Genomic DNA, 25,812 nt, shown 5'->3' on the forward strand with positions numbered 1-25,812 from the left:
AGTGCCCTATACAGTAATTACAAATACAGTACAGTTGAATTGAAACACATAATGACAAGCAAAATTTTGAAAAAGGTACTCCACAACAACAATTGCTGCAGTACATCAAAGAGTGACAAACCACAGCTTCCAAACACAAATACAGAACATACAACAGACTTCCAAGAGGTGCACCTTTGATTTTAAATGTGAATGAGTGGTTTTGGAAGTAATTTTAAGGCATTTAAAAGTCTGCCTGTATATACTCTGTCAGCAATAGTTGAGGCAGAACATTAATCACTCATTATGCATTCTAAGCACACTTAAGCAGTATGATAAAAAAGGAGGAAGGTGTGAAATGGCATTTCAAAAAAAGTGCATGGGGACCTATGCTCCATTGCAACTTTAAAAAAGTACACCTGCTCATTTACACAAATAGCTATCTCTTCCAAACAGACAATCATGGAGCTGCATCTCAATCCAGACATGGTGTTAGATTCAGATAGTGCTGTACCAAATTTTAGAATAAACAAAACATGTTATTATAGTGACTTTGACTGTGCTATTTTTGTTCATGCCCATACACAGTGTTTCAAAATTTCAGAAATAGCTGCCCTCCTCTGATTTTCATGCACTACAAAATATTTAATGATTGGCAGTTCTATGGATGAAAACATCTTGTTAATGAGAGGGGTCCAGACTTGTTTAACCTAACAAAAAAGCCACAAATACTCATATACAAGTTCCTACAACAGTACTCTATAGAAAGAAGTCTCTAAAAGCAAAATACAGCAAATATGAAAGCAAGATGAGATAACATGATACTCCGAGTTCAAGTCCTGTCAGATAACAACAGGGCAATAAGGCCACAGTGGTCTTATGATCACCAAAACTGGACAACTCAAGACTGGAAAAATGTCTCCTTAGATGACAAATCTTACTTTCTGGTGCAACATATAGACTGTAAACTCACAGATTGGTGTAAACAGAATGAATCTATGGACCCATCCTACCATGTGTCAATGGTACATGCTGGTGGCAACCGCATAGTGGGGTATTCGAAAATGTTTCCTTTACACAAATTAGGTCTCTTAATAATAATTGACATTACTTGAATGCCTTAGTTTATTGTGGCTGATCAGGGGAGTCCCTTACTCACAACAAGTTTACCTGTTTTCAAATGGATACTTCCAGATAATGTGCCGTGTCGTAAAGAACTTGTTATCTCAGGATGGCCTCATGAAAATGACAGTTACTGCAATACTCCAATAACCTGAACAGTCTCCAAACAGCACCTCCAATACAGCATCTCTAGCAATCCAAAACAGCACCTTTGAATATGCAGCCAACAAATTTGTTATGCTATTGAGTCAGCATAGTCCAAAATCAATTCCGAATGTCTCTAGCACCTAGTTGAATTAATGCCTCAAAAATTACAGGGTGTCTTGGAAGCAGAAGGAGGTCCTTACAGGTTCTAGACAAATGCTAATAAAGTGATCACTGAATACTAGTGACACATTTATGTTCTTTCATTCTCCAGCTAACTTAAAACCATTTGTAAATTATCTAAGTGACCAGAAACAATGAAAACACTTCTTTAAAAACTTTATTTTATAACTTATCTATCAATAATTAAACAGCCTGTAACAGAAGAGAATGGAACAATGATGCAAATGGGGGCAAGATTTCAATTAATAGTGCAAATTTCTTTATTCCTTTTGTATTCTGCATTCTATAATTTATATTAAGAGGATATTAAATCATTTATTTTTCTCATGCTGCGTGGTTCTAATCAAAGCTGCTTTCAATTTTACATTAAATAATGTGCATCAACGGCAAAAAGTTCAAGTAATCTACAACACACTTCATCTATTGTTGTCCTCTTATTAGAAATCATTGGATTTCAAATAGAGCACTAATCCACATAAGCAGAGTACACTTCATTCTCATCAATACATGGAAGTAAATATGGTCAATTTTTAAATTAGTAATAATGAAGTTAAAAACTAATTAAAAAGCAGTATTAGCGTGCAAGCTAAATAGCTTAAAATTATTAAAACATACATATTGATGTACTGTGCTGTCCAAAATCAGAGACTTCCAGGTGACTGTCATAGGAATAGACAAAAATAGTGAATTATTTTTGTTTTCATGGAAAGGAATAAATCACCAGCAAGCATTCTACATTGTTTATTTATTATTATAAACTAGTATTTTGAATGATGTTGCTGATGAAGCATTTTTCATTAATATTGTTTTCTCCACAAAGTACTACTGCAGTCAGGGGAGAAGAAAAAAGATTTTATTATGTAAAAGAAATTACATAATATTAAATATATAGTGCATCCGGAAAGTATTCACAATGCATCACTTTTTCCACATTTTGTTATGTTACAGCCTTATTCCAAAATGGATTAAATTCATTTTTTTCCTCAGAATTCTACACACAACACCCCATAATGACAATGTGACAAAAGTTTACTTGAGATATCTGGAGAGATCTTAAAATGGCTGTGCACCGACGCTTCCCATCCAACCTGATGGCAGGCCCGGTCTTAGGTATTATGGGGCCCTAGGCGAAAGGGGGGTCCAGAGCCCCCCTGGAAGCTCTGTGAAATGCGTGAAAATTAGACCAAGGAGTCGATCTGGGGCCCCCCGGACGCCGGGGCCCTAGGCGGTCGCCTACTTCGCCTATGCCTAAGGCCGGGCCTGCTGATGGAGCTTGAGAGGTGCTGCAAAGAGGAATGGGTGAAACTGGCCAAGGATAGGTGTGCCAAGCTTCTGGCATCTTATTCAAAAAGACTTGAGGCTGTAATTGCTGCCAAAGGTGCATCGACAAAGTATTGAGCAAAGGATGTGAATACTTATGTACATGTGATTTGTCAGTTTTTTTATTTTTAATAAATTTGCAAAAACCTCAAGTAAACTTTTTTCACATTGTCATTATGGGGTGTTATGTGTAGAATTCTGAGGAAAAAAATGAATTTAATCCATTTTGGAATAAGGCTGTAACATAACAAAATGTGGAAAAAGTGATGCGCTGTGAATACTTTCCGGATGCACTGTATTATCACATATGTGTGAAAACTCTCCTGTACAGATAAATTCCTTGATATGTAGGTACATAATAGAAGTTCTGGTGAGATCATGCCACTTGCCCGAACATAGCCCACTATGTTGAATTAACACTTGTGGTACCCGGATGGGGGTGGTACCCAGCTGGGATGCCCGAGAAGACCGGAGGAGGGCTTGTGCCTCCTCCAGACCTCGAGGGGGCGACCGCCCTGGGGGCCGCAGGTACAGAGCTGTAGGGGCCCGTGGTCACCGCCAGGAGGACCCCAATACCTGCAGGACCCTGGACCTCAGCACTTCCGCCACACCAGGAAGTGCTGGGGGGAAGAGGAACAGGGACACCTGAAGTGCTTCCGAGGAGACAGCCGGCACTTCCGCCACACTGGGGTGTCTCGGTGGGAGATTGCCGGGAACACACCTGGAACACATCCAGGTGCTTATTTAAAGGGGCCGCCTCCCTTTAGAGATGGCCTTGAGTCGGGTGGAAGAAGGACAAGGTTTCTGGAGGAGAGAAGGAGGCGGTCTGAAGACACAGAGAGAGAGAAGGCATTGTGTTTGCCTGGACTGTAGGGTATTGGGGGTCTGTGAGTGATTTGTAAATATGATACGCCTCAATAAATGTGTGTGGGGTGATTACAACGTGCCTGCCTGTCTGTGTCCGGGTCGAGTTCCACACACTTGAAGTGTACATTCTGTATGGGAGCACTCTTTTCATGGATATACTTTTAAAGGTAATAAAAGTTAATTTAAAGCTGGTGATTTTTCTGTGTAATTATTTTCATCTAGCCAAAGTTCTACTTTTGAGTATAATCTTTGTTAAGAGTGAAAGAATTCCATTTTTAACAAGCTTCCATCTGTGTGTCCCAGTGCCTGCACTGAAAAACATAGTAACAGATGGCATTCACCTTGCTAGCTCCTTTCATAATTTTAAATGTTTATGTCCAGTTACTTTCTATTTGTTTAAACATTAAAGATGTCAAAACAATTTAATTTTTAAAGAAATATATTTTCTTTGTTCTACTATTACTGTCTGAACACAAATAGCTTTCCAAGGATTAGTTCAAAATTCAGATCTGTTTTCTGAACGCATGCATTCAACGTATTGCATCAGGCATAAGACAGAAATGCACTGTTGAGATGAGCACTAATTCATTTCAGGGCACATTAAATTACACGTATCTATGATGTGCCAATTTATAGACACCCATAAACCTAAGCTACATGTTTTTCTGATTTACATGGTTAAATTGTAGCCACAAGAGCAAAAGGAGTACATACAGACCCTATAGTGAATGGTCCCAGAGCAGAAAACCTAACTAATGCACTACAGTGACACCTTCTATCAAACAATAAGCATCAGAAACGGTTAGCAAAATATAACAGTAATCCACTAAATCAGAAAAATAAGACAGCATACAGTACAGCTTGAGTGTGCAATAAGTAGAAACTAGAAACTGTTTTCCATTATTTTTTAAATAAAGACAATGCCATAAAATATTCTGCTTCATCCATTTACTCATCCTGCTTAATCCAATTACCACCTAGACCCTCATCACAATAAAGGAGACTGAAAGTAAAAGTGAAGTTAAGAAAGTAAACTAAGGAAGCACATAGGAAAGGGTATAGTGATAGATAGATAGATAGATAGATAGATAGATAGATAGATAGATAGATAGATAGATAGATAGATAGATAGATAGATAGATAGATAGATAGATAGATAGATAGATAGATAGATAGATAGATAGATCCCTGCACTTACTCACACAGCATTAGTTTCCTAATACTGTAACATGAACACCTTTGGTATTTACAACAAAAAAATGAGGAAAAATGTAACCAAACGCATCTTTCTAGAGCTTAGACCAGTATCATTATAAAAACCATAAGTCTACTTTCTTAATCAGGTTATATTTTAATATATATTTCCCTTTGTGACTATGCTTATAATAATACAGTTGAATATGAAATGTAACATAAAAATGTACTAGTAAATCAATTTAATCTTGTAATGAGTTCACCAAATCTGGTCTTAAATAGCAACTTGATCACAACTATACCCAAAATAAGATACAATCTAAATGGCGTTAACAAACTACACTAAAAGGCAAATATTGAACACCATATATTAAAAAATTAATCTCCAATTGTGATTCAGTAGTAATTTAATTGTATTAGGAAAATCTGAATCCAAATGAAACCGTAATGATTAAACTAAAGAACATACAAATATACAAAAGATCTCCACTGCACACTCAAGCTCTAGATTCTGACAACTAAATCATCAACATATTAATATCAATAACAATTACACAGTAAAATCTTCTCCTTATTTAAAAGAATGTAAAACAAAAAACTCAGTGAAAAAGATACTTAAGCCAAAGTGCAAATTATGACATGTGGCCAAAATTAATCGGCTTCTATGGTAAGCAGAGAACAGGTCTCAACTATAACCATATAATGCGGAATCATTAATATAGTGCTATATTAGTATGCAGTTTGGCTTTGTGCCTATTGCTAGTCAGGATGCCTAAGATGTTTCCTTCATGATAAGCATCATAATTAATAATAATATTAAAAAGTTAGAAAATAACACCCAACTTTCCTTTGCAGATATTATATTACACTGCCTGGGCTGTTTTCTGCCTTTTAGTCAATTAGTCAAATACATCCAATCAGCAGCCTCAGAAGGCAGAGAATAGAGATGACCATATTTTACAATGACAAGGTCAACTAATTTGAAAATCAGAGGCAAGTAAGACAATAAATTTACAGATAAAATCATATCATTATCTGGTGGTCTTCATTAATGACAATGCTAATTGTACATGACAAATGTAACTTGTATCACATTTAACACAGATTTAGACTGACCAGGGCATTCCTCAAATGCACAAATATTAACAGTTCTAATTCAACAGCCATAATGTCAATAGACTGAAATCCATGTTTGTTAACCAGAAAAATATCTGTTGGGATATATTTCTAATTTAGATGTATCCATCCATCCATCCATCCATTTGCCAACCCGCTGAATCCAAACACAGGGTCACGGGGGTCTTCTGGAGCCAATCCCAGCCAACACAGGACACAAGGCAGGAACCAATCCCGGGCAGGGCACCAACCCACCACAGGACACACACACACACCCACACACCAAGCACACACTAAGGACAATTTAGGATCGCCAATGCACCTAACCTGCATGTCTTTGGACTGTGGGAGGAAACCGGTGCACCCAGAGGAAACCCACGCAGACACGGGGAGAACATGCAAACTCCTAACTGCAAAACAGCAGCGTTACCACTGCGCCACCATGCCGCCCTAATTTAGATATATATGTATTATTATTATTATTGAGCCCACACCTTTATCAAAGGTGATTTACAATCAAGATAAATACATACAAGAATGAATGTACATCAAAAGCAACTAATTATTTTTAATATTTTTCTTTATTTAGCAGCCGCTTTATATAGAACACTGAACTGAAAATCTAATTTTAGTTGATACATGAAACAGGTTTACTGTTATCCCAAAATAAAGCAAGATTGAAAATGTCTATATTTAATATAAAGCATATACCTGAAGAAGCAAACAGAAATATCCTTCCTGTCATTCTTCTAGAGGAAAAAATCCCTATGTTTTAGTGGTATTTATTAACAGCCTAAAGTCTAACACCTATAACGATCATAAGACACTGTGCCTCAAAGTGAATAAGTGAAAAGAAAACAACTATAACATCTAAGATAAATATTAGCTCAATTGTATATCATGATATTCCACAAACAATATCCCTGGCACAAGTAACCATTAGGAAAAAAGAACTGATGCCCATAAGTCCCATTAAGCTGCACCCATCACAGTTTTTCTTCAATATTAAAGGTCAACTCACATGCAGAGGTGGATCACAGCCAACCTGGGTCGACGTCCTCGCAACCCAGGGGTGTTGTGGTGTTAGCCGGGTGGGAGAAAGTTGATCCTGACCTGGGCATGACTGCAAAAGAAAAAGAGGCCTTGTATATTAATATTTCATTTCAATACAGGTTATATTATGCTTACAGTTTAAACTGTTTAGAAATACAGGACATCCTAAAGTGAATTCAAACAGTTTTCTTTATGATAAAAAAGGAGTTATACATCTCAATATAAAGAAATAATATATACCATTGAACAAGTTCAGATTTTACAAAATGACTTTAACATTTGATTTATTTTAATGCCCTTAAAACAGACTTTTGGTTGGCAAGACTTTCTTGAACATTCTATTGACTTGAACCTAAAAGTTCATTAATATGAAAAATGAATAAAGATAAAATCCACTATAAAACCACTGAAGGAAAAACAAACACTTAAATAAAAAAATGCTGGTTTGAAAAATTTTTCTACTGAATTGCTGAAAAATATGAAATAAAAAAATCATTTACAATTAAATACTTTAAAATAGCAGAAAAAAATATATAATTTAAACGTAACCAAGCTCTCAATTACTAATAAATCCATTAACCTGAAAACTGACCAGGACTTCCTTTGCTAATTGTACTTGAGCACCCTTCACATTTTCTGAGAGGTCATATTTTTCGGTCATTATAACCATACTATTTTATTTATGTAAATAGAAAGAGTTTCATTCAAATAGTCTTGATTCATTTGTAAATGGTTCAAACAGTTGTACAGTTTGACCTTATATATTTCCATACAGTTTTACAGTCTAGTGCATATGTCCAAGATATTAAGGTTCTCAGCTTTAACATCCAGGTATAAATACGATAAATAAAGTTAGATTTAAAAAGAATCTTGCTTAGTCATTTATACTTTATGCCTCAAAAATGACAAACTCAAAAATCTGAAAATCTGAGCCACCTCAGATCTAACAGTCTCAGTCTAAGTCAATCTAACCCAGAATAGAAGACCCAAACAAGTCATGTTTATCAAAGTAATTTTTTATTTATTAAAGTACACAACAATGACAAAATAAATTAAATGGAACAGAAAAAAGAAAACATTAGTAGTATCCTCTCAGTTTGGATAATACAGGTCATTGGTCTCGATTGATTTGGTGGGATGAATAGTCTGAATGTCTACTTCAAGTGCAAAATGTTCATTTCTAATTCTTTCTCACTTTCTCCTCAGTGCTCTGGCTGAAATTCTGCCGTTTTACTTTTTAGCCCAACTCACCTCCTAACTTTAAACTCAGTGGGCAAGGAAAAGCCTTTGAACTTCAGCCAGGAGTTATTAACTTTCTCATCCTGGATCAGGAACACTGTTTGAAACTCCCAGATCTACCCTACTACACCTCAATTGGACCCAAGTATCCCTACATCCCTGAGCCCTTTCTAGCAACCCTGGTAACTCCTCAGAGTGCCTGGCTTCCATAAAATGCAAAGTACATAGGGGCCCCAACAATTCATCTTACTGTTAACAATAAGTCTGGAGTAGTGTCTCTAAGTTTCTGACAGTCCTTCCTCAGCTGTTCCTCTCTCATACTTCCAGGCCAACACTTTTAAACAAAAAGGGAACACTGCCACTGGCCATCCCTGTTTATATACATTGATATTTGGAGGGACTCCTATGGAATCAGATGTGAGTTCATCTTTAAAGTACAGATATTGTACAGTGTATCCCCAGGAATATATTACTTTTATGACACAGCAGCCTCTAGCTTCCTTTTGGCAGCCTGGTAACCTATTACTCTGTTAGCAGTGGAAAATAGTTGTCTGTTTTATGCATATGTATGCATCCATTCATAGTTCTGAACCATTAGCTGTGTTCTGGAGTTTCAAAGCTAAAATATAACAAAAAACAGCAATCAACATTGATAAAGCCTTCACAGGTAAGCAAAAAATCTCACCAATTCAATGAGTTATTTTAAAAAACCCTTTTGAGTCCTCAGGGCTTCTCCTTATTTGCTGATCTCTTTTGACTTCCAGACATTTTTTATAATAAAAAAGGACAGTTTGCTGGATTGAGCACTTTAGGACCTTAATTAGCCCTAACTGTCAACTTTTTCTGAAAAGGCCAATTTATCCCTTAAACCACCGTAACTATTCAGAATGCTATTGCTGACATGCCATCCCATCTAACCACATTTACAGTCCCCTTGGAGCTTTTCTGCTTTTTCTAGCTGCTACTCTCTTCCTCAGAAAATACTTTTTCAGAGCATACAATGACCTAATTTAGCCCCAACTGTACACAAATTTGCTAATACTGATGAAAAACAAACTATGTCTACCATCACAAGATACAACAAAACTTACGTTTGTGACTGTAAAAAATACATTTTTTTAAATCTGTAAAAATGTCAAAGTTTTGTCATTCTCTTTATTTACTTATGTTTTTGTGAATCAAGGAAAGTTATAGAGATGTTTAATACCTTTGCAACTGATTACCAGAGAACATACCTTTCAAGAATACTTCTATCATACCGTTGCCAATTCTGCATCATGTTTATGTATTTTCTTGCTGCTATTTAATGCTAAGCAGGGACTCAGTTTAGTTTATAAGGCAAACATTTTTTAATTATTCTAATGTGTTCGATAGGGCTTCTGTACAAAAAAAAGTGTGTTCTGGTTTACTTAGTGGTATGTGCTGTGAGAAAATCCAATAAAGATGAAGGATTTTGTTTGCATCCTGCTGCTAAGTGCATTATTGAACTTAGATACTGTAATAAAATCATTTGATTTTTAAGATCTTATGGTACCCAGGAAGTAACATAATTGGTAACAAGGTGCCTTGACTCAGCATGGACTTACCAGATTGAGTACAGGTCAGGTCAGGATGGGGAGCATGCACAGGTACAGCACATCGTTGCACCCACCACACAGTGAAAAAGCTTGGGATCCTGGTTGGCAACACCCCACTCAGACATGCAGTCCAGTCCCACCCTCTGGAAATGACCCTCTATCTGTCACAGCCAGGTGTTATGTGGGCATCCCCTTGGCCTGGTCCAGCCTTGCGAGCTGGATCACCCTCAGGGAAGTGCCGTAACTGACACTCCCTCACAATGCATGTGCCTCATTCGGGACTCCATGAGCAACCGCTCATTCGACACAAAGTCAAACCAGCAATACCTAAAGATTCTCACAGTACCAAAGGAGTCCACTCTTCGTCTCAGGTCACTGAATAGCATCTATGTCTCATAACCATATAGCAAAACAGGGAGCACCAGGAATCTAAAGACCTGGGGCTCATGTATAAACGGTGTGTACGTACAAAAATGTTGTGTACTCCCATTTCCACATTCAAATCGCAATGTATAAAACCTAAACTTAGAGTAAAGCCACGCACATTTTCACAGTAGCTCAAACCCTGGCATACGCAAGTTCTCCGTTCGGTTTTGTAAACTGGCGGCACCCAGCATCAAAGCAGTGCTTTGCTCCAGTGTAGTATCCCTTTCTTTTTTAGATCCACATCCCTGACGTGGCTTTATCAAATACACTGAAATTAACTGCATATTGTTCATTAGTTTAAAACATCTGATTGTAATTAACCTGTAACAATATAATGGTCCACAGAATGGCCAAACTATTCCAAATACCATAACTGCTTTAGCGTTGTTACTCTCACTGCACCTTCTTCTTCTACTTTCAGCTGCTCCCGTTAGGGGTTGCCACAACGGATCATCTTTTTCCATATTACTCTCACTGCACCACTCGGAGCAGCTGATCGAAAGGAGAATTATCGGTGTACAGCATCAAACACACGCTACCTTAGCCAGCCATGCTGTCTATTGAACTGCTCTCATACAGCAAACGCTTCAGAGCCTTTCCTGTACTGACATTGCAGTTCAGAAACAGTTTCATCCCAAGAACTATAAACGCACTCAATCAGTCCATCAAGTACTCTTTCTAGAACTGTTTGTATTGTAAACTTGTGATACAGTTATAATATTGCACAACCTGAGCCAATTTATAAAGCGCATATTTACATATGATGACGATATCATTTTTAAGATGAAATGCAGCAAAATATGTTTATTACATTAAACAGATAAAATATTAACATCATTTAAATAATATATATTGTTAATAATTAAACATGTGAGGACATGGTGTCACAGCAGTAGCAACGAGTTGGCGTCCCCATTATTTCTGCCTCACACTGTTTTCTTGCTGTGGCTGGGGCAACACTGGAAAGATAGATGGATAGAATAATTAAGCATGTAATTAAGCATGTACTACGAAGATAATAAAAATGTTCCTTAAAAGTTTTGAAGAATCGGCGTTCTAAGCTTACAGATGGCTTAACATCTATTAAAGAGCTGACTGTGTGGCAATTAGTTACTTGGAGAAAGAAAAGGAAGGAGAGGAATTTGGGGTTAGTACATTTGAAAGAGACAGTACTGCTGCAATAAATTATTTCATCGAAGGTCGCGCACGGCACAGCAGGCATCTTGCGGGAAGCAGGAACAATCTGTGGCCAGTTCGTCACAATCACTGCGCCACCGTGTTCCCATGTTTAATAACATGCTTTAATTCCTATCATCATGAAAATGATATCAAGTATGCATCTCGGTATTTTAATTATTCAGAGAGCTGTAATATCACCAATGTAATGGATTCTGTCAGAGGAAGAGAAAGCCCGTTTAAGAAGCACGTAGTGATTCACACACATAGAGCACATAGAAGAACACATACAAAAACAAAGCATTTAATGTGCTACTTTAATTACGATGGTATTTGAGAAACTAGTAAATTAAACGATTTAAATATGAAGTTTATGATGTTCTACTTTAATAATAAAATAAACTACATGATTAAAGTGGAAATTTCGAGATTAAAGTTGGCATTTCGTGCTTTTTTCTCACTCTGTCTCTATTTTTTTTTTCTCTGTACTGTAATAAGTTTTCATATGACACTCAGACGGTGGGCTACGACTCGCCTTTTCACAGCGACTTTGATATCTGACCGCTTCTTTTTTATTTCGGGCACTGTGCGACTTTGTAAACTTGAACTTTTTTGTTGATTATATTACTTTTTAAACCAACAAATAGTATGTTTTTCCTTGCCTCCACTTGGTATTCGCTGAAATTCTTCTATTTTCCCCCGTGCTTTTGCCATTGTCTTTTCACAGAAGGCTGAGCTTAAGGGCTATTTATATTGATTTGCATATTCAAAGAGGCGTAATTCTGGGAGGAGTTGGGGCGGGACAGCAGGCGCGTGCATGTGCGTTACTTTTCACGCTAACTGGGATTTATATAGCGGAAGATCGTGGAAGTTGGCGTTCGCACAGATTTATGCATTTGGATTTTTTTGTGCGTACAAACATTTCCGTTTTTGTCCGTACGCAATGTTATAGTGTGAATTCTACGCACAGTGTTATGCATGAGGCCCCTGGACCTTTGTCCTTTTGCAAAGATATCGGGAACACCACACATCCCTTTCCAGCGACCTCATGGCCCCCCATGCTCTCACAATCCATCTACTGACTTCATAGGAAGAGTCACCAGAGACATGAATGTCACTGCCAAGGTAAGTAAACCTCTCGACAAGGTGGACACTCTCTCCACAGACAGACACACTGCTGATTGCTGTGCCCAAGAGGTCATTAAAGGCCTGGATCTTGGTTTTATCCAAGACACTCACAAGCCCAAACACTCAGACTCCTTGCTCAATCTCTTAGGATTCTAGGTCAGGGAATTTTTGGAATCATTTTTGATTTAATATATTTTGATTTAAATTATTGGATTTTTTTATTTGCAAAGCCACATTGATCCACATATCTGCCACACTGTGTAGTGCCACTGCTACAACACAACTACTAGTTACCAGTAAGTGCCTTCCAGAGGTTACGCTTTTATGTCATTATCGCTATGACAGTTTATAAGCTGTAAAAAATACATTTTTACTGGATTTGCCTTTGGCTTTCATTTATGATTTTGATTCCTGTTTTAGGATTTGATTGGATTATTCAGATTTCCTGATTTGTTCCTTTCTGAGTCGAGATTTATAAATGAAAAGATGATGGGAGAACTTGCACATATTTTTGGCAAATTTGACATTCACGTGACAAACATATTAAACCTTAAAAGTGATGAATATGATGTATAGACTTTATTTTAGTTCTCTACTAGCTGAAATACCTGGCATTGCCTGGGAGGACTGTTTTTTTTTAATTGTTTGAGAAAAATATAATTAAAAAAACCACAACATTAAAAATAAAAATAAATTAACAATGAAGACACACTAATGTGGTTGTATTGTTTACTGAATTGCCTTATTATATACAATATTTTTAGTTTTTCCATCTTTAGCCAATATATAAAGGTTCTTAGAACTTCTTACCCTTGAACATGCCACATAAAGTTGTCCATGTGAGAAACAGGCTGTGTCCAAATTGATTCCAGCAATTTTCAATGATTGTTCAAATGTTCCAAGCGTCAAGTGGATGATAACAGACATGCAAGACTCAATCTCCAATTAGATTCTTCCAATTGAAATTGTTTTACAATCAATTAAAAAGCAACAGGCACGCAGTGGTACTCAAACATAAAGAATGATGGCAGTCACTTCCAGTTTGCCCTCTGGTGGTCGTCCTGAGTGTCAACTGGATGATAACATGCATACAAGACTGCAGGATCACCCCCCACCCTACCCAGAAGGGGTGGGTTAGGGTTGATTTCACCCTACAGTATTTTTAATCAAACATTGAGAAACATGTGTACCAAGTTTCATGAAAATCGCTCCAGCCATTCGGAAGTGATGCTGGAACATTCATACATACACACACATACATTGACTTTTATATATATAGATTAAGAAGGCCAATTCTGCGTTTTTGCACTGAAGAACCTTTTTTCATTTTTCATCAGTATAGATAGGCTACCTATTGTCACTTCTCAAGCAACTGGCTGTCAAGTTCAAGAATACCTCAGCCAAGCTTCGCTTCAACCATGGCCACTGTGCAGGAAACCATTGAATTATGAGGAGATACGTTCAGTTTTTGTATATTGTGGGTGTGCAAACATAACAGGTTTTTTTCCAGCATAAAAAGGCAATTTGTAGCAGTGTCCATTTTTTGTGATGTAATTGAAGTCCTTTACTGCACTCATAATGCAATAAAGGCACCTAGTGAGAATAAAGCTGCTTTTGCAAACTGTAAGTAGTTATGTTCCATTAACACAGAAGTCATCTGTCATGCCAAGAAGAGAATGAGAAATGATGTGGATCGTAACTGGCCTCAATTTTTCATATGGCTTACAATATTCGTTGTAACAGCAATCATGTCATTGCATATGCCAGGTATTAGTGGTTGCTTGCTCAGATGCTGGCATGTAACACCTTTCCTCACCTGAGAACACAAAGGAGAGACAGTATAATGCCACAAATGCCTTTGCATGCTCATTTGCAGAGCACAGAATATCATTCAAAGCATCAGGAGGGATGCTCCTCTATGAGTCAATGCAGTTCTACAGCATTATGACTGCATATGTGCGAGGTCCATATATGGTTGTTTCAGGGTGGCCACTGGGCATGGTTCGAGGCACATTCATGTATGCACATTTACAAGATTAGCGTGACTTATAAAGGTAAACTGTGTACAAATGTGTGTACGGCAGGTTTTATAAATAATGTTTTTTTGCCATAAGCATGTTGATGTTTTCCATCCATCCATCCATTTTTCAACCCGCTGAATCCGAACACAGGGTCACGGGATTTTCATGTTTTTCACACTTTAAATCATTTACTAAAGGGCTTATACAATTTGCACTCTTATTTGGACAATATCCTAGTGATGGGATACATTAATGCTAAGCACCTAGAACACCTGTTGCATTGACTGCATAGTAAATTCAGCAGTAAAATTAGTATTAGAAATCATAGGAGAAGAACTGAAGTTACAAAATCAAGCCAATAACTATAAACTGGAAAAGCAATAAACAAGCAACCAAAGCCAAAATGATCATTATGGGGTTTGGGTGAGAATCCCAGTTTTAGGCAAACAACTCGAGGCCATCATGTGAGACAACTTCTGAAGAATATGGCCTAGCAACCAGCACCACATCTTAAAGAAAGGAGAATGTGATTCATTTTTAATATCATCTAAATTTACTTCAATAAAAAGTAAATGTTAAAAATGAATTTCTTGGTGTCCAAAATCACAGTCTTCATGTATAGTTTCAGTGAAAAGACCAAGCAGCAACCAGAAAAAAATAAATTAAATAACAGATTATCATACATGGATATCACTTTAGGATGTCTTGAAAAATGCAGTTTGACAATGATTAAAGGAAAATGCAACTTTTTAAAAAATTGATTGGAATACTTCAGCCACATTATCAATAATGCAGATCTACATAAGTCACCTGAAAAATTAACAGCAATAGTTGAAAACCAACTCTATGTAGCCTCACTCAACTGAGATCACTCCTGGGTTTGATTAACTTGTTATGCCCAGATCATATCTAACCTGACAACAGTTCTAAATTCACTGACAACAGTGATGAGTAAAGCCAATGTCACATTATAAGACTTTTATAGAGACTTTCAGTCATTCATTTACATAATCTTAGTGAAACAGGAGCAGTCACGGTGCAATCCAGTAACTGTTGTCAAGTAATCTGACATACATTTTGACTTAATCCAACTAGTCTGTGACTCGCACTAACAAAATCAACCTTTGTCTTAAGTCATAGGGGCAGACGCTGTGTGCATGAGAGCTGACAACCAATGAGTGCTCACCTGGAAGTACAATGTATGTAATGCAGTGATGAAGCAAAGGGAATGCAGATGTTTTGACCTTAGAAACAGAACAGAGCATTACCTGTCTAATGTCTCATGTTTCATATACCATAACAATTGGAGAAAAAATACTAAAAAAGGGACAAGACTGAACATGCTACGTGTTAACCATGAATGTGCTGGGCAGCATGTTACTGACTCTCGGAAAAAGTGGCAAGCATGTGATTCTTTGAAAGTGTGAAGCTTTGCTGGAAAGTTGTCATAGAGTCATGGAATTTGACATACCCAGCAATTTTTAGTCATGTAAATTGACATTCTGTGGCAAGATCAGCAGCTGTAGTTCCCAAGTCTGACATAAAATGTAATGTAATATATGAGGCAATTGTTGGTTAAAAATTCTCTGTGTGGATCTAATCTCTTATATATATTTCTCTTCTGGTTCGTCCTGCTTCCACTTCAAAACCGGTCCCACCCACACGCAGCTGACATGGCATTTCTCGATTCCTATTCATCCTCTTCCAAACCCTTCCCCACCGTGCCTGCGGCCTCCCATACAACTTGCTATTTTCGTTATACTGCGACGGTTGTTTCCTAAGCCTTTGTTATAAAATGAACAACAGTATCTTCTCTGTCGACAGGTTTTTGTACAACGTCATGTTATGGTTTACCCACTTTTATTCCCTTATGGCAGGGGTACTCAAGCACGGTCCTGGAGGTCCGCAGTGGCTGCAGGTTTTTGTTCTAACCCGGTTGCTTAATTAGAAAGCAATTCTTGCCAATAATTTAATTTCACGGCTCGTTAGTGCTTTAACTCTACTATGTCAGGTCATTCTCATATCCTGGATTTTCTTCCTCTTTCTAAGGATATCATCTGAATGATCTGAACGCTAAAACGGACGAGTGATTCTTAGTCCTTCACTTTTTTCTCTTCACTTTCCTTCCAAATATTTAATTAAACCAATTAGTGCACAATAAATACAGAGGTGTAAATGGTAACAAGCTAAATGGAGAAATGCTGGTCTCTTTTGTCATTTGCATGTTACTGCTAATAAGGAGCAAATAACAACCAAGACTACAGTTGTTTAAGACTAAAATAAGCAATAAGGGTTCAAAATCTTAACGAGCGAGACAACTAAAGTGAAGCAGAGGTGTTACTTGAGCAGTAAGTGCTTCTTATTAAGCAACTGGGTTGGAGCAAAAACCTGCAGCCACTGCGGACCTCCAGGACCGTGATTGAGTACCCCTGCCTTATGGAGACAATGACTAGCACAAAGATTTACAACATGTTCCCGATAAAAGAACCGCCAAGTGAATAAGGCTTACTCAATTCCAATTTTACGCATACAAATTAGCAATGAGGAATACATTTAGTATTTTGCACTCCAGCGACAAACAATTCCAACAGTACTTCGTAGATGCGTATGTTAAAACAGAGGGCGCCTGTCTCAACTATCTCAGATTAGATCAACAAGATCTGCGCGTGGAACAATACAAAGGACTATCAGACGCACTGCAAGCAAACACTGAAAATAACAACATACGTGTAGGCAAAATGATCATATTACCATCCACATTTCCAGGAAGTCCAAGATACATGCAACAAAACTAACGGCAGAACTACCTTCTCAATGTTTACCACAACAATACGACCCAGTTGCTCAACTTTACGGTGATATTAATTTATTGACTGTGACTCCCCAAGAACTTGCTGCAAGAGCAATACTGAGCGTCACAAACGACGATTCTCTACATATTAACAACAAACTTCTTGATCTTATACAGGGTGAAAAAGTGACATTCAAGAGTGTAGATACAGTAGTCAGTGACGATCCTACCCACTTTTATTCCCTTACGGAGATATTGGCTGGCACAAAGATTTACAACAAGTTCCCGATAAAAGAACCGCCAAGCAAATAAGGCTTACTCAATGCCAATTTTATGTGTACAGATTAGCAATGAGGAATACATTTAGTATTTTGTACTCCAGCGAAAAACTATTCGAACAGTACGTCGTAGATGCGTATGTTAAAACAGAGGGCGCCCATCTCAACTATCTCAGATTAGATCAACAAGATCTGCGCGTGGAACAATACAAAGGACTATCAGACGCACTGCAAGCAAACGCTGAAAATAGCAACATACGAGTAGGCAAAATGATCATATTACCATCCATATTTCCAGGAAGTCCAAGATACATGCAACAAAACTAACGGCAGAACTACCTTCTTAATGTTTACCACAACAATACGACCTAGCTGCTCAACCTCATGGTGATATTAATTTCTCGACTGTGACTCCCCAAGAACTTGCTGCAAGAGCAATACTGAGCATGACAAACGACAATTCTCTACATATTAACAACAAACTTCTTGATCTTATACAGGGTGAAAAAGTGACCTTCAAGGGTGTAGATACAGTAGTCAGTGACAAGCCTAATGATCAACTGATGTACCCACAGGCATTTTTACACACCCTCACACCAACTGGCATGCCTCCCCATATCCATCATCTGAAGGTGGGAGCTGTAGTTATGCTCCTCCGAAATATTATGCCATCAAAAGGTCTTTGCAACGAAACAAGACTAATCGTTACCCAAATACATACAAATATTATTGAGTGCAAACTGATCGCTATCCAAAGTTCCGAAACAATCTTCATTCCCAGAATCTCTCTCCTTCCTTCCGACACCAATCTCTTTTTACATTTAAACGTACACAATTCCCACTCAGACTCGCCTTCTCAATGACTATCAACAAGTCCCAAGGACAAACGTTTGTAAAGATTTGCGTTAATCTACAACAACCAGTCTTCAGCCACGGACAGTTGTATGTGGCTTTTTCTAGGGTTAGATCTTTCGACTCATTATCTGTCGTCTCCACCAAAACACCTATTCACAACTACATCTTTCAAGAAGTATTTATTTCTTTTTGATTTCTGAATTCCTTCCTCACCGTTTTCTGTTCTTATTCTTACACCACTGTATGCTACGGTGGGCATCAACTAGTACTGTAATATTTTCTTTTAGGCAGCTAAACATAATATGCATGCACTGGTTAACATAAGGTTTTATACCCCTGAGATAATGCAATAAAAAGAAGTACCTCCTTTGTCTTCATTGTTATCAGCTGTGTCATTGAACAGTTAATACTTGACACATAATCGCAAATATTATTGTCATATCTCTCATTTCAGCAACTGAAGCATTTCATGAAACAGGATGGAACAAATAAACATCTACTGCGCTTCCTACAGCACAAACATGTTCTGTTCTCATGAAACTCCAAGAATGTATTTTGTACTGTATTACCCTAAGTTCTTGTCTATAAGCCGGACTCATGTATTAGCCGGAGACCAAAAATCATACGAATTTTTAAAATAAAATCGTATCATAGATAAGCCGGACTCATGGATAAGCCGAACGTACTATAACCTATAACTAATAGAAGGGAGGGAGGTCAGTGGTCTCACTCGCGCCCATTTAATTTCTTTAAGGGGGGAGAGAGTGTGAGATATTGCCGTCTCTCTCACTCCCCGCATGGCGCGGTTGGAGCTGCCGGAGCGCGTTCTTTCTGCTCTGGGCGTCGCCGAGTCAACACGAGCGCGTAGCGGTCATTTAAATTGTGATTTTATATGTAAGCATATTTAAATATATATCGCGGATTTCTGCGGACAATGGGTCTTTTAATTTCTGGTACATGCTTCCTCAGTTGGTTTGCCCAGTTGATTTCATACAAGGGACGCTATTGGCAGATGGCTGAGAAGCTATCCAGCTTACTTTCTCTCTCTCTCTCTCTCTCTCTTGCGCTGACGTAGGCGGGTGTGAGCAGGGGGGCTGTGTGCAGCTGCTTCCTGAAAGAAATGCTGCACGGAGCTTCGCATACTTAAAAGCTCAAAGGGCACGTATTGATTTTTTTTATCTGTCTCTCTCTCTCTCTCTCTCTCTCTCTCTCTCTTCCTCTCTCTTCCTGCTCCTGACAGAGGGGGTGTGAGCTGCCGCTTTCAACAGCTTTGTACCGGCGGTGCTTCGCATACTTAAAAGCCAAAAAACCCTATTGATTTTTTTTTTGACTGCTTGCTTTGCACTCCTTTGAAAAGGAAGATATGTTTGCATTCTTTTAATTGTGAGACAGAACTGTCATCTCTGTCTTGTCATGGAGCACAGTTTAAACTTTTGAAAAAGAGACCTATGTTTGTTTGCAGTGTTTGAATAACGTTCCTGTCTCTCTACAACCTCCTGTGTTTCTGCGCAAATCTGTAACCCAAGCATGACAATATAAAAATAACCATATAAACATATGGTTTCTACTTCGCGGATATTCTTATTTCGCGGGTGGCTCTGGAACGCAACCCCCGCGATGGATGTATAAGCCGGACTTATGTATAAGCCGATATTCTATTTTTTCATTTTCACAACTTTTTTCCTTAGATAAGCCGCGGCTTATTGACAAGAACTTAGGGTATGTCTAAAATGTTAGCCCATGGTATTTTCCTTTTTATCTTATGTTACATCGGTTGTTTTTCCTGGTTTATCATGACCCAGATAAACAAATGTGTGTTTTTGCCAACAGCAACAGTTTTGAAGTACTGTGTGTGTACATTTTTCTATGTAATTTAAAGTAGACATTGAACTGCTGGTTCTGTGTGAGTTTTATGCTTACATGTATTTTGGTATTCCTACAGTCCATGATAGAATCTACAACAAATGCCCTCATCTCACTTTTGAAATATGAAAAAATAATTCAATTTTCATTCCTGAGATAAAAAATAATCATGTAAAAAGCGGTAATGTGCAAAAGTAGCCAAGTAATAAAATGGCAATTCTTAAAATTGTGCACCAAAATAATTGTATTCACTAAAGACACTTTTTAGAAGAGTGTGAGTAATACAAGGTACAGTAATACCATTTCTGTGTCAAAAAAGAAAAAGTATGATTTACTCAAAAGGTTGATGATTATGATTAATGATTTTATCCCAAAGAAGGGAATACTGCAGCATGAAATACCTTATGATGATATGATATTTGAAAGGTGCTATGTATCAAAAAAATTAATTTGTAGCAATAACTGTTTGACTCACAGGAGGCAGAGCACATGCAGAATTTTGGATTTTCCATCAAATGAACCTTCAACTGCAACCTTTTGGCTCTCAAAGCTCTTTGTAATCCCACAACCACAGAATGAAAACAGATGCATAATGATGCTCGGGTTGTCTGAAGTTGCATACTTCTTTTTGAACCCGGGACATCAATAGATGTAAGCCAAGGATGAACTGGGCAATGAGGACAAATACACACACAGCAAAAGATAGTGCAAAGTGCATACTGCTTTTATTCAAAGGAATTGTTCAAACAGTGCAGTGTTGTCTTCAAATAAATACATCAATATTTCAATAAAAATAGTCTATTTTAGTGAATGTTAAAATTTGGTAAATAAATCCAAAAATAGGTTAAAAATGACAGTTGAAATATTGACGATCTGTCCCTTTCAAAGCTATTCATGAGTCTCTATGCCTCCTGCTAAAACCAAAGTTTCCTCTGCTCACCTGCTGCGGTCTCCTCAGCAAGAGGCAACGTCCTCTGGCAAGCACAGTAAACCTTCATATTGCTCGTATCCCTGCCACCATCCTTCAGAGACTACGAGGACCTCCACTATCCCTCATCATTTAGTGGGTATGGTTGGTTGCTCCTGTTCCATGGGCACTCAGCTGGGGCTGCCCTGCACAATCAGCACCATCCATTTGTTTCACCAAGGGTATGTCCCCGACCGCTTACCTCCACTCTTCAGGCTCCCTAGTTGTACTTTTGCAAATGTATGGCACCCTGCCAATGTGGAACAACTGATCATATCAAGCAATTAGCTTGTCTCCATACCAAATACCCTGTGGTCTCACATTTCAAAAGCAACACCAAAACCTAATGAGGCTGAGTGCACTGCTTTTACTTATAAGAGGCACGCTGCCATGGACCCCTAAATGCACTGTACCACAGAGCTACAAACTCTGTCTCTTTACACATTGTCTGTTTTGGGTGCTATACTGCTCACTACATTGCCAGTAATATCATTGGTGCATCCCATTCTCCAAACTTAATTCCAAGCCCTCTTTATTTTTCCTGTATTTTCACTACTGGAAACCTAATCTACCAACAACTAATCAGAAGCTGCCTTTGCCATTCATCTGATTGCTAGAAAATGGTGATGATTGACTCTACCAAATGAAAGTCCAAAAGTACAAGAGTAGATCAATAAAAGTTTTTGAGTAGTGTTTAAGCAAAATGAAGCACCAGAATAAAAAAAATGAACTAAAGTATGACAAACTAATATGATGTAAGAGTAGCTTACATACAGTACATTGGGGGGGTTTTGCTATGGCACACTTTTGGCCTAAATACCCCAAAAAGTAAGTTTCTCTTTCTTATGAAATAGTAAACAGATGCAATATATTCAATCATTTACCTAAGACTTTCAATATGCAAGGTGTTTATGCTATGCAATATGAAAAGGCAGGAGAATGAAACTGAAGATTGCTTCTGCAAGTCAGTCCACAAATCAGATTACAGTAATTCCATTAATGGTGGAAAAGAAAAATGTTTTTTGCAGTAACATGAAGGTGGAAGAAAAGCAAAAAAGCATGTTACATCACATGTCATGGAAAGCCAGCTTTATGGAATAAGATGAGTATGACTTATGATCACCACTTATACAGTTGAACCAGTTGTTAAGAAACAGCACAAGTAGTTCTCCTACCTCTGGACAGCCAAGAGCAGCTTGAAATTGTCAATATATATTTATGTCCCTATGTAGGTGCTTTGTATTTAACTTTGATGACCACATAAGCAAATTAGATTGCAAGATTAATTGGAAATTTAAATACCGACCTCTAAAGTCCCTGCAACACTGGAATGAGACTTGACATGTGTGATAAGGTTGGCAGGTCTGGGTATCTCAGTAAAATACATCTTGTGCTGGATGAAGTAGAGAAATTACTTTCTTGGGTAAAAAGCATAACATACCTGTTCTGCTTCAGCTTTTCACTTATCCAGGTGGGATCCCATTGCAGGATCTAAGACAAATAGGGCTGACTCTATTACTAGTAAACCAGGTACATTAATCTGATACGCATACTGTGAGTTTTGCCGTCTTAAACGTTCTGCATGCATTAAGGTACACTTTATGTACTGTAGTTCTTTTCTCAGTGAGACACACACAGGAAAACTGCCTCTGTAAGTTGACTTAGAGTACCACGTCTGATTAGCCTGGGAAGATGCTGCAGTTAATGCCCTGGTACTGATGGCTATTCCAACACACTGAGCCCTAACAGCTTTTCTGCTGATGATCTGCAAGCTGACTCAAAACAGCTTGCTATGACTCATGGCAAAATGGCTCACAAGCCCTTATGTTCAGACACTCTGTTGCATGTTCTTTCTCCTGACAGCTGATTCTGTCAGCTCATCTAAGTTGAAAGGCTCATTCAAGTTGAAAGAAAGGTCTTTCCAGTCGAGTAAATCCTTTTTTTATGAAAACACCAACCTCAAAAATAGTAAGTAGTTTTTGATTTATTGGATTAATAATTCTGGCTGGACATTCTACTTGATTTCAGTGACAAAGTAACAGCCAAATTAGCCCCCAGACAAATAGGTACTTCTTAAACAGAGTAATTTGTTAATTTTCTTATTAAGACCTTTTTATTAATAATCATGATCACAAACATTATGCTTACATATAGATTTAGAGAAGTATACATTAGAACACTGTCATTTTGATTGTTGGTCTTGGATTGATGATCAGTTATTTTACAGCATAAGTGATCTGTATTAATGCACATTAACACGGATGTCATAACAACACAAATACTATATAGATATCAAAAGAGTACTTTAAAATATACTCACTGCCTGATATTTTTTTAAAAATTAAAGTTTTAAATTGCTCCATTTTTTAAATAACATTCATTTACCTGTGGGCATCAAAAAATAGTTTTTCAATATCTGCACACAATTACACATTTTATCCTTCCTTCAAATTTATCAGTATTATAAGAAACAAAAAAATAATAAAAGCAAAACTTGATCATCAACCATTGTGTGAACGTTAAATTCTAATACTAATAAGTTTTTTTTTATCACAAGACTGACTTCCTCAATGAATGAATGCTGAATCCTGAACTGGGAACAGGGTCCAAAATAAAATGTAATTAGTAAAATTATACTTTAATTTTTAACTGCTCTTTAATTAGTTGTAAAATTGATGACAATTTCAGAGTCATCCAGATGAAGCCTTCCACTGAAAATTTTTTATCTAAAGACTGTCTTGCTTCTACAGACATCAGATTCCTTCAGATGCATTTCAGATTTATCTTAAATGCAAAACTTGTCAGCATGCATTGCACGCACAAGTGATGTAATCTGCCAAATATGACACTAGTGGAGGTCCTATGCGCCCTGCTGGCTGGCACTTATGTGTCTTTAGAGTGCAGTTTGATACTGCAAAACTGCATGCTTGACACTGAAGGAAACTGCAAAATTTGTACAGGAATGATTGTTATCTGGGTGAATATCTATGAACTTCCTCTGCTGGCATTACCGCTATAAATTTCAATCTTCCATTGCACTGCTTTTGATTAGGACACAGCAGCTCCAAAACACTACACCTCAGGGAAGGAAGTGTTAAGGAAGACAATTTCAAAGCCATAGATGAAATGATCTTGTGTTTTTCATGCAAAGCAATACAAGTAAAAATAGAACCATAAACTTCTTATACAATACTTCCATTATTCAAACAACTCCATTTTCTTCAACCATTCTACAAAGTGAAAACAGTAAATTAGGCTGATTGATGACTACAGTGGAAAAGGTAAACTTTTACAGTCACAAACTATATTCAAATGCATATCACAATGTAAACATAAAATTTTCAAAACCACTTAATCCAATTTGTGGTTGCAAGAACCAGAGCCTATAATTAAAATACAGCACGCACGAACTTAACCACATAGCAAGTTGACAGTGAGATCTGGATGAGTGACTGTCACCTCTCAACCACCTTCCCTGGCCATCCACAGGGGAAAGAGGATAGAGATGTGGTTTACCCAGACTCTAGTCTGGGAACTTTCAATTATATTATCTTCCTTATTGTTGGTAACAAAATAAGTGGCACCATTTTTTTGGATCTCATGTTCACAATTTCTGGTTTCCAATTAAGGCTAGAAAGTGCAAGCCAGCAACAAACTACAAAGGACTATTTCTTCCATTACAGGTTACGAGTAATTAAAAAAATATAAAATAGAAAGACTGGGGTGGGTTGGCACCCAGCCCGGGATTGGTTCCTGCCTTGTGCCCTGTGTTGGCTGGGATTGGCTCCAGCAGACCCCCATGACCCTGTGTTCGGATTCAGCGGGTTTTGAAAATGGATGGATGGATAAAATAGAAAGAAATTCTTTAGGTACAAAATAGAACACCGTTCAGAATCTGGTTGATAAGCTCCTTTTGATATTCATCCTCAGATGATACATGAGAAGGGCAACAGTCTCTGGCCGAAACTGCTAAATTTGAAAAAGCAACAGAAGAACCATGTGCATGATCCTTGCACTTTATGGGAAAGGACCCAGCAGACAACCATGTTTGTCTGGAGAAACGGCTTGAGTGTCATGCCCCTGTTTTAAGGAACATAATACCCATAGTGTATAAAAAAATCTATTTGTGAAAAACTGTTTCAATGGTTGCCAGCCTCAGACTGTCAAGCAGAAACTTGATTGCACAGTGGTAGCACCACTATTGGACATCTGCAGAGTCCTCTGTTTGAATCATGCATTGTGTGCAGTTTGCATGTCCTTTCTTAACTAATAAACAATTTCTTAACAGTTATTCTAAATTGAACACTTAAACACATTGCTGTTTCAGTTTAGGTAGTTCATAATTACAATTCTTGCATGGGCAGCAGGTGGATGCAATGCCTATATTGTTGTATTTTGGCAGATGACGATACCAGGAAGGATTATAATGATCTCATGCAAATTCGGAGAGACTAGGCATCAACATGTGTTGCTGTAGGGACTAAGTGCAAAGGCAGATAGTAGGTTGGTCAAA

The 25,812-nt window shown here is 37.7% G+C and overlaps 1 protein-coding gene across 2 annotated transcripts in view; it reads right to left on the minus strand.

The window, feature by feature from the left end:
* Nucleotides 1–25,812, minus strand: part of cxxc4 (CXXC finger 4) — a 174,707-nt gene that overhangs the window by 128,038 nt on the left and 20,857 nt on the right. For both annotated transcript variants that reach the window (XM_028805178.2, XM_051929960.1), the window contains one exon: nucleotides 6,947–7,048. In XM_028805178.2, the coding sequence (XP_028661011.1) occupies nucleotides 6,947–7,048 (102 nt within the window). The remainder of the gene's footprint in view (nucleotides 1–6,946; nucleotides 7,049–25,812) is intronic.

The sequence above is a fragment of the Erpetoichthys calabaricus genome, chromosome 7 (assembly GCF_900747795.2).
Source record: "Erpetoichthys calabaricus chromosome 7, fErpCal1.3, whole genome shotgun sequence".
NCBI lineage: Eukaryota > Metazoa > Chordata > Cladistia > Polypteriformes > Polypteridae > Erpetoichthys > Erpetoichthys calabaricus.